Source organism: Musca vetustissima, unplaced genomic scaffold, assembly GCF_032173495.1.
Source record: "Musca vetustissima isolate MV318-11 ecotype Yass unplaced genomic scaffold, APGP_CSIRO_Mvet_v1 utg900, whole genome shotgun sequence".
NCBI classification, from domain to species: Eukaryota; Metazoa; Arthropoda; class Insecta; order Diptera; family Muscidae; genus Musca; species Musca vetustissima.
In genome coordinates, this window is record NW_026885828.1 from 122,247 (window position 1) to 132,673 (window position 10,427).

Below are 10,427 nucleotides of genomic sequence, written 5' to 3' on the forward strand. Positions count from 1 at the left end.
TCTTCTCATTAAAAATTGTGATTGCTGTTTTTTCTACTTCTTTTACAACCTGCTGCTGCTACTGCTGTTGGCTTTGGTACCTGCAAGACAAAGCGTTTCATTTCAGGCGTTTAGTTCTGATTTGTATTCGAAGAAGAGCGGTTCGTGAAAATTTTTAGCAACACGCAAAACATTCGAGGAAATATTTTTTGTTCGTTTGGTGTGCCTGATCCCAGAAAAAAAGCTTTCTTTTTTCAATTACTCCCAATCCCCTGTCCCCCCAAACTGAACCCCAACCACCGTCAACAACAACAAGTGTACAAATTTTCCTTTCGCTTTCAACGCCAACGTGAAAATCAGTGACGTCGATTACCATAGTTTTTGTTGTTATTATTTTTTGTTTTTGTGGAAAATTTCTTTGTGAAGCAACAGAAAAAAAGAAACGCAAAACAAAACAATGCAAAATTGCTAAAAGAAATTCGATTGAAAACACGAGCAAAGCAATTCATAGAAGAAGTGAAATAAATGATTGTATCAATGTTTTGTTCAAGAACTAAACGTCGCCGCCACGCATGCAAAAAGGACACCTGGCTAAGATGGACATTTGAAATTATGTGTCTCTTTGTCCATTCCAGTCATTCCCTCTCCTCGCTGGGTTACCCCACGCCACAACAGGAACATGATCTCATTATACTGGATGCCTTGTCACGACGCAGTGGACCCGGTTACTATGGAGAAAATTCTGTTATGGAAATGCTGGCAAGAAGTATTGCAATTTTTCACTATCTGTTATTGAATGAATGAGTGTTTAGATTTTGTAGAGTGTTGCTAATAAATTTATGGGGCATTTAACACAAATTCCTCTCAATGTATGATCTTATATTAATTGGGTTACACCATATAGGGTCCAAAATTGTATCTACAAAATAAGACATTTGGATATATATAAAGTCCTACGCAAGGAATCAAAAACCGAAATATATAGGAATCAAATACTTTTTACGTAATTTGATTTTTGCCCTTCGTATAAGTTTTAATATTTAATATATTAATTGAGACATGTACATTTTTTGTTCTATTTTTTTATTCATTAAAATACCGCCAATTCTGGACAACAGTTGAAATTTTAAAAGATGAAATATGTCATGGAGTCAGAGATCCTTAAAATATGGATATTGAATTTAGAGCAGATATTGAACATAATTTTATTTAAAATCTATCCTAGCTTCAAAAAATATTGAAATTATTGCAAACAACAAGAGACAATTGAATTTCGGAAAGATTTTCAAGAATTTAGAATGTTAGGAAATGAAGAAAATTAAATATTTGAGAGATTAAAATAATAAAATATTTTCGACTGCAACTAAATAAATATTTAATATATTTCAGTGATACCGCAAACTTGCCGCTATCGTGGTCAAAAATTCGAATGTGGCCTATCGATATCATGTGTCTTGAGCGGTGGCAAACCTTTGGATTTATGTTCCGGTGGCATGATATGGTCCTGCTGTGTAGATAAGGAGGAAACAAGTGAAGAGGAAACCAACAAAGGTCAAGTCAACAACACCAGTAAGTATTCAACAATAAAATCAACCAAAAAATTAAAATAAACGAAATAATTGAGCTTTCAAAACAGAACACAAACTCCTCAGCTAAGGCAATGGCAATGCTTGTTGTACAAAAGCAGAAAAAACAACAACTTCACACCCGCATATATACAATTATTACAAGCGTACACATTGTATAGATGTACATGTGCCATATTGTGCAACTTTACTCACTTCAAATAAAATAAAATGCAACAATATTTCAATTTAGATTTGTGGATCAATTTCGCAAAACTTGAAGCTATTCTACAAAATGAATGAATGCTTGTAACCAAAAAAAAAAAAACAATAAACGCTACCACAAAACAAGAATCGTAAAGCCAATTACCTGGTCGGTAAAATGTTTGTAAATGGGCGAACAAATGCAGTTGTTTTCTGGCATGAAACATGTGCTTGCTTCGTTCGACTGCATTCAATATTCCCCCCCACAAAGTGTGGCATAATAAATAGCAAAGTCTACAAAGAAAGCCGAGTCGAAAATTTACAATTCAATGCCAGCAGTAGCCTGATTCTTGGTTATAAATTATAAGGAAATAGAGTGTAATTTGGACTAATTCGATGTATATTCATTTGTTGTTGCGAAAGAGAAATAACAAATTTAATGGCCATAAAAATTGTTCTGCAAAATATTTATATAAAACTGCTGACGGCCTAAATTTAAAATAAGAAACACTCGAGTATGATATAGTTAAGAGAGACTTTGAAAGTTAAACTACAAACTTTTTAATTTTTGTTTTTGTTTCACTCGTAAATCAAAAAAACAACTCAGAAGATAAATATGTTTAAGAACATATGTTACAAAGTTTATATTCGCAAGCGGGTAACTATTAACTAACCTGTAGGCTTTCTTGGACATTTAATAATTTAATAATGATTTATGTCCCTCGGCATTTAATATGCTAAGCAATATCCAAATTTGCATTTAACATGTATTACTAAAAATTAAAATAGAGGCCAATATGAAAAACTTATAAAACATTTTTGATATTAATGTTTCAAAATCAAATGATTGACTTTTTACAATACGAATTAAAAATTAGAAAAATGTTAACAATCCAGCGTTTCTTGGTAATATTGGAACAAAGTTTTTAGTACAAAAAAAATATTTTGCCCTATGTTTCGCTATTTGAATTTTGGCCTATGTTTAGTTAAAGAAAAATTCTTTGGAATTTTATTTCCAAAGTAAAAGTGAAACTGTTTTTTTATATTTAAAAAACCCCCAAAACCGTTGTGGCGAATAGCTGTTATGATTTAAGGCATTCATGTTTTCCAATTGGTGTGTAAAGGTGTGAGTGTATGTATGTGTGTAAGTTAAAGTGTTCATGTTTTCTTTCGCTTCGCACACTGCTTTTCTAAATGAATTCACATAATTTTTCTTTTTTGCCACAACGCTTAACAGTTTCCCAAAGACGGGGGAGATAGCTTCATTCATTCATTCGTTCGTTTGTCTGAATTGTACCCATATAGGAACTGAAATAGCTCAAGTGTGACGTTTTTGCTCAAACGGTCGAATTCTTCTTCGAGACAAGATGAACTATGCCATCATCACTGGCAGCAACAACAATATCAACAGCAACCATTACCACCACCCCGACAATTTTGAATACATATTACGTTTTCATGTCCGCTAATCTGTCCGTCCACAGGTTTGAGTAACAAGTGCTAATGAAGGTCTCGCGTTCCTTGGATTGATGATTTGACTTCCATCGCCAGCTTTGCTGACAACTACTACTACCTCGAAAACTTGTTGCAATGCAACGACAGCGACGTCTTTTCGCCGTCTATCCCACCGTTTTACGACTTCTCGCCTCCCTCCCGTGTGTCTTGCTTTAATTACAAAACATAAAGACGGCGGGAAGAGGGATTACCCAAGTGCAAATTGACAATGAAAAACAAGAAGAAGAAGCAGTTATCTCATCATTACGTTAATATTTTGTGACGAATTGTGGTGACTGCACGTCTTTGCCTTGTTATTAACTTGATTTTGCCGGTAGTTGTCTTTTCTGACACATTGTGAATCTGTTTTATTTCATAGTTATTTATCACTGTGTAAATGAAACATTTTTCGTCAGAGAAAAAACACAATGACATTACTGGACTGGCGACTAGAGTTATGTAACACTTGTAACCATCTGTGAGAAATGAAATCTGCACAGTTCATTTGAAATAATTACATTGTGCAAAGTTTTGACCATTGTTTTAACGATAATGAGGGGAAAAATAAACAAAAGACTTAAGACACAGACTTTCTGTGCGAGGAAAATTATTTTATTGTTAAAAATAAAAGTTGTAAAAACATAATTGATGGAATAAACTTTCTAATCTATCCTTGAGTACTTTACTGTCATTTAATTACATTCAAATCAGCTGTAATATGCAAGTGGGTCGTAAGGCACTTACATAAAATATTCCCTTGCCCAGTTCTACTAGTGAGATCATCAAAGTTGTATGTTACATTGATATCATTTCTAACAATTGCATTGTGGTAGGGTATATGCTAATAAAACTCAGACACATGCCATGGAAGAATTGCAGAGACTAGGGACTGAAGAATTTAAGTAAAATCTATTGGACTAAGTTACTTCCCAAAATATACTCCTAAACATGGACTTGTAAATAGAATTACCCAATGATTGTAAAACATTAAAAGAAACAATGGAAAATATCGTCCAAACAATTTATATTTACTTTCCACAGGTGATATCATACACTTATATGACATCTATCCAGACTTGGCCCATCACAATCACAACAAGCATCACAGCAGCAGCAGTCACGCCTACATAACATCCCTTAAGCGTCCCATACATAGTAATGCGATTAGCAGCTCCACGACTCACTCGGGCCTATCGAATGGCAATCCCTATCCGTCCGTCGTAAACAATCACCAATATCAGATATCTTCGTCATCGGCATCGCAACACTATACCACAAATCGACCCCTAGCGCATTCACACTACAAGCCAATTACAACACGACCTGCAGCAGGAGGTGGTGGCTTTGCCAATGCTCCAGGTCCGTGGGATCATGATACCAATCACATTGGTGGCCATGTAGTCGGTGGTGCTGTCAGTCACAGCGGCATAACAAATCATTTGGACAACTTTTTCGATGTGCCTCCCGAGCCGCAGGTCCAGAGGCCGGGCAGCAGTGGTTTGGACTCGAGTTCACATTCCTTGGTACCACCAAACGAATCCAACTACGCGGTGGGAAATGTTTTGGATTTGAATACGGGCGAAGCTGGTGATGATTACACAAGCGGTTCATCGCATAACGATGGCTCATATCGTCCAGTTCCGGGTATTATAACTAGCTTACCCAGATCTCTATTAAAACACTAGACACGTTGTCTTTTCACCCCCCTTTCACCATATATTTCTTGGGATAGTCTGGGCATTGTAATGTTGTTCTTCTATTATTTCTGGCACCTTTGGGTCTTCTTGCACTATGGTCTTCTTTATCTATGTATCTAATCACCCGGGCATCTTGCACTGCTATTTTGATCTAAATCGAGTCCACGCGACGATGCACACGTCACAATTGCTTACTAATTTCAAATCTATTCTTGTTTTTCAGGTTGTGGCGAAGTTTATACACGTTCGAATCGTATTGTTGGTGGGCATTCGACGGGCTTTGGTTCGCATCCCTGGCAGGTGGCCCTTATCAAAAGTGGATTCTTATCTCGTAAACTAAGTTGTGGAGGAGCTTTGGTATCGAATCGATGGGTTGTTACTGCTGCTCATTGTGTGGCAACGTAAGTTTCGCAATATTGAGGTTGAATGTTCGTAGTGTAACATGCTTTTTTCTTAACAGCACTCCAAATTCTAATATGAAGATACGTTTAGGAGAATGGGATGTTCGTGGCCAAGAAGAACGTCTTAACCACGAAGAATTTGGTATTGAACGCAAAGAGGTGCATCCAAATTATAATCCGGCTGATTTCAAAAATGATTTGGCTTTGATTCGTTTGGATCGAAATGTCGTCTACAAGCAACACATTATACCAGTATGTCTTCCTCCGCCAAACTCCAAGCTGGTGGGCAGAATGGCTACTGTTGCTGGATGGGGTAGAACTAGACATGGTCAAAGTACTGTACCCTCAATATTACAGGTTAGAGTTTTTAATATTTTATAACGGAATCGGAAAATTAATTTCATTGTTTTGTTTTGTTTATTTGCAGGAGGTAGATGTCGAAGTGCTGTCCAACGATCGCTGCCAGCGTTGGTTCCGCGCTGCCGGTCGACGCGAGGCAATACATGATGTATTTCTATGTGCTGGCTATAAAGAAGGTGGCCGAGATTCATGCCAGGGAGATTCTGGTGGTCCCTTGACCCTAACCCTAGACGGCCGAAAAACTTTGATTGGTCTTGTCTCTTGGGGAATCGGTTGTGGTCGTGAACATTTGCCGGGTGTTTACACCAACATTCAAAAGTTTGTGCCGTGGATAAATAAGGTTATGTTCAATGACAATAGCAGCACGTAGCCGCTGTATTGATGCACACCCACCTTCATTGATCAGTCCCTTCTTTAGTACTCCTTGAAGCGTCGCCCACTAAGTGATGGTCATTGTCAACAACTCGGGGTTGTTAGCACTTAAGTCATCAGTGTTTAAGTATTTATGCATCTGAACCGCCCTTGTTCTTCTCCAACTATCGTTGTATTCGTCTAGAACAAAAGTATTTTCGGATTTGCCCGCTTTGTAACGAACTGAGTAAAAACTTAATTTATAACGTATTTATATATTTAGTTTTAATTAATTTATTTATTTGTATTTGATTTTTTATATTTTTTGTAATAAAAAAAAGTGAAAAATAACACAAATTAACAAAATGGAGAAATAAATTTCTCGAAACTTGTTTTCAATATTTGCCAAAATGTATAGAAATCGCCATCGGTAACCAATCTAAATGTTATGCAAACATAGATTTCGGCTGAATAATTGATTGAAATCATAAATGGGTATGTAAGCTCAGATCAACTACGCATATCATATGGGTATATTTTGGCATTCAGAATTAACGAAATTACTAAAAATTACAGAAAAAATTTTAAAAACTAATAGTTCTTTTTATTGTATTGAAACACTATTTCTGCAAAGTACCGCGTTGGCGTTTATTGTTGTGTAATTAACTCTTTGAGCCCCGAATTTTTTCCGGAATCTTTGAAAAAAATTCTGTTCACAGATTTAATGCAACTATCCTAAATAGGATATGCATTCGGGAGATACAGTACATTCTTTCGGAAAAAATAAAGTCCAATATCAAGAAAACCAAATGCAAAATCGACAGAAAAATCATTTTAAAATATTCTTTATATTCATATTTACAAGAATCAAAAATAATTCTGATGGCAGAATTCCATGGTATAATAATAGAAGGTAACAGCAAGTGTTGTTGTACAACAAACGATACAACAACCACATAGAAATTTGTTGTTGTAAGTTCTACTAGTGTCAACTCATTTGACAGAAAAATGTAAACAAACAAATTATCATCAAATTATTTTTATTTTGAAAATGAAATATTTTCGAATTCTCAAAATAAAAATTGAAAAACATGAATGAAAATCTATCAAATTTATATTTCTATCGCTTCTACATCTTTCCTATAATTGAGCCATAGCCATATATATGTTTAACACATATGAAAATGCAGGGAATAGCGAGTTGTTCCTTGAAGAAAGATTTGCTTCCTCAAACTTTCCCAGCAGGCAGATTGAGTAAGTTGAATACGGGAGCACATTTAATAAAGAACAATTACAAATTGTATGCGTTCCCAATTTTCCTGTTGGGTGATTTTTAAAAACATAATTTGTCAAATCATATTGACACTAGTATTACGTTGGAATCAAATCAGCTGGGACTTGCTGTTACCTTTTATAATTGTACCATGGCAGAATTCATACAATTTGAAAAAGAAGCGATTTAAAAAAATTGGACTGTACACACAACTTAGTACTGTACACAAATGTACCCCCTTCTCTATATTGAAAAGCTTATAACTTTACCAACATTTTGATTTTTTTGATTTGTCTTTTGATATCCATATATTCCATATTCAGGTCTTGACATATGAAATCCAAATAATACATATCTATTAGCTACATAATAAATATAAGCTCTAAAACTTTTTGTTGCCTGTGGGCAACATTGGGCCATAAAGGGTTAGAGAAAGGTCTCTCTTTTCGATGGCGGGCATCATTTCCGAATACTGAAACTTCCGAATCCAAAAACTCCAACGGCATACATGTCTGGCTCTGGATTATTGGATTCCCAATTTTTGACTACAAACCAATTCTAATACAATAAATCAGGTATATCTTCATGAGTTGTTGAGATTTTCATTTGAAATTTTATAGGAACATTTTTGAATTAAATAAAAAAATCAATTTTTTGAAACCGAGAATGGAAGGAGGTCTCCTTAAAGTAAAACTTTGCCTTTGAAAGGTGTCGACGAAAAGGTTTTTAACTGCCATTATATTTTATGAGGAATAACAAATTTACAATTTTATAGATTTTAATCTATCGGAAAGAAAAACTCTACATTCAGTCAAATATTAAATAATTTGAGTTCTGCAAAATCTTATTGTGTGCTATAGTCTTATACTGGCCATTACAAGTCACTATTCTTAATCATTTTTATTTTTTCGAAAAAATAATTTTTTTATTCAAAAAATTGATTTGATTAAGATGAAGATGTCATTAATCTACAATTTATGCTCTACTCCCTATTTTACCAAAAGAACTGCATGAATACCCCACTTTTTAATGAATTACAGCGCTAATTCTGAACAAGTAGACATGTACATAACTATAGCATATACTTAGGCGCACTCATTCAAAATAGAACAAGACATTAAACTTTATTAATACGAATTTATATGTGTTGAGTGGTAACAGAGTTGTATTCCATCATACTGCAAATATGGGACACAAACCACATCAGCTTATATTTATTCGAATAAAAAAAAAAATCCAATGAAATGGAAAATGCTAAGAAATGTATTTATAGTTTGCTGGAATTTTTCTTTAGCTGTCGACTACGTATTTCGATATTTATGTTGAAGAATATTATTTCTTATACCAATAGTAATCACCAATCGTATTCTTTTGGAAAAGCCTGAAAAACTGTTTAAACATTTCCACTGCTGTATTTTGTAAAGACAAACGAAAACATTACAAGAATAATGTATTCAACCAATTTCAATCAATGATCAGATCTGGCACTCATACATTTAATGATTCCAATATAATAGTTTTTATAAATATCGAGAAAAAAATGTATCCCCTTTCCGACATTGAACCGCATTAATCAGTTAGTTTCATTCATAATTTTTCCATCCCATGGTGTGAAAACCAAAACATTCAATTTTCAATGACACCATTGAGTCAGGAGGCCTGATCGCATTATGCTCACTCACCTATTACTAATGCATTACACGTACGCCTAATCTTATCATCACTACCGGTGGCAAAGGGCAATGGCTGAGATGGGGTTGTGGAGTGATTGTGTCATTTGGAAGGCATAGCAATGCTGATATTGTCACCAATGACTGTAGTGGTGTGTTGTTGCATTGGCAACTGTAATCTGTTTCATTTCCTTTCATTCGTTAGAGCCACAATACCAAATCCCGGCGAACGAACAATGAGAAGTTGTGTTTGTATTGGTGCCTACTGCCTGCCGGCCTGACTTCTTGCTTGCTAGCTGCTGGATGTGTGGATGATTTGCTGTAATTGACCAACGAACATGATATAACTTGTTTTCTCTTCCACACATTTGGCTCAGTTGGTAAGAAACGTCTTCAGTGTCAAGGTCTCAAGTTCATCATCGACGGGATGAACAAGAACTGAAGAACAAATCAAAGAGAAAAAACAAAGAAACGAAAAAAACACGACAAAAAAGAACATTGCCACCAAGAAGAACATTCTTTTATTCTCAGGTGTGTTGGTAGCTCAGGTGTATGGCAAGTGAGTGACTTGGTAGTGAGTACTTGTGCGAGTTACCAAGATAGTTCCAGCCAGGCTGAGCAATAGCGAAGAACAACAAGAAGTTCGGTATTTGTCCGCAGTTGGTGGTGATGGTCGCGTCAGTGTCGTGCAGAAAAGAAATATCCATTCTGCCAATTGATCGTCCGGTTCGGTAAGGTACGCTTCGGTGTTGTTTGGTGTTCTAGTGCGAGTATTGTCTATAAATAGATTATGAATTTCATTACACGATAAATGCCGGCCATTAAAATAACCACAACAATTTAAATACCGAAACAAAAAAATAAATAAAAAAGAAGAAGAAGAAAATTAAAAAAAGAAAATCAGTGGATAAAAGTTCTCCAAAAAGAATGCCAGTATCAAGTTATTGATTTTGTGCCTGCCAAAGTGGATTGAATCAGATTTGGAATTTTATGAAAATATTTTCTATACAAAAGTGAGTGTTTTGTAAACAGTTTTCCCTTATAAAGTTAAAACAAAAAGTTATTCCATTTTTTTTTTTTTCAAAATAAAAACTCGGAATGGTTGTAAGTGTGTGCCTTATTTATGGTTATGGTTAAAACTCAATTTGGGGAGTAAAGAGAGAAGAAAAGAGTCTCCACATTTGTTTCGGAGAAAGTTTACACTCTTCTTCAGCACACTCGCACAAACAAACTAATAGCGTGTACGGATATATTCTGCGTAAGCGTTCTGCTTACAATGAGAAAGCCACACCGCAGACGAATGCGCACACCACCTCAATAACACTTGACTGCGTTTAATCAGCTGACCGACTAGAAACGGGGTTTTGAGTTTTGCTTTCCATGAGAAAATCATTTGAATAGCTTCACTCACCCAACACCGTCTACCGTTTGTT

The 10,427-nt window shown here is 35.3% G+C and overlaps 1 protein-coding gene across 1 annotated transcript; it reads left to right on the forward strand.

Annotated features, from left to right (window-relative positions):
• The first annotated feature begins 516 nt into the window (after positions 1 to 516).
• LOC133333063 (probable threonine protease PRSS50) lies at positions 517 to 6,070 on the forward strand. The gene is made up of 6 exons (XM_061541396.1): positions 517 to 745; positions 1,369 to 1,548; positions 4,284 to 4,886; positions 5,163 to 5,340; positions 5,400 to 5,697; positions 5,768 to 6,070. The coding sequence occupies exons 1-6, from the start codon at positions 517 to 519 to the stop codon at positions 6,068 to 6,070; spliced, it is 1,791 nt and encodes a 596-aa protein (XP_061397380.1).
• The last annotated feature ends 4,357 nt before the right edge of the window (positions 6,071 to 10,427 follow it).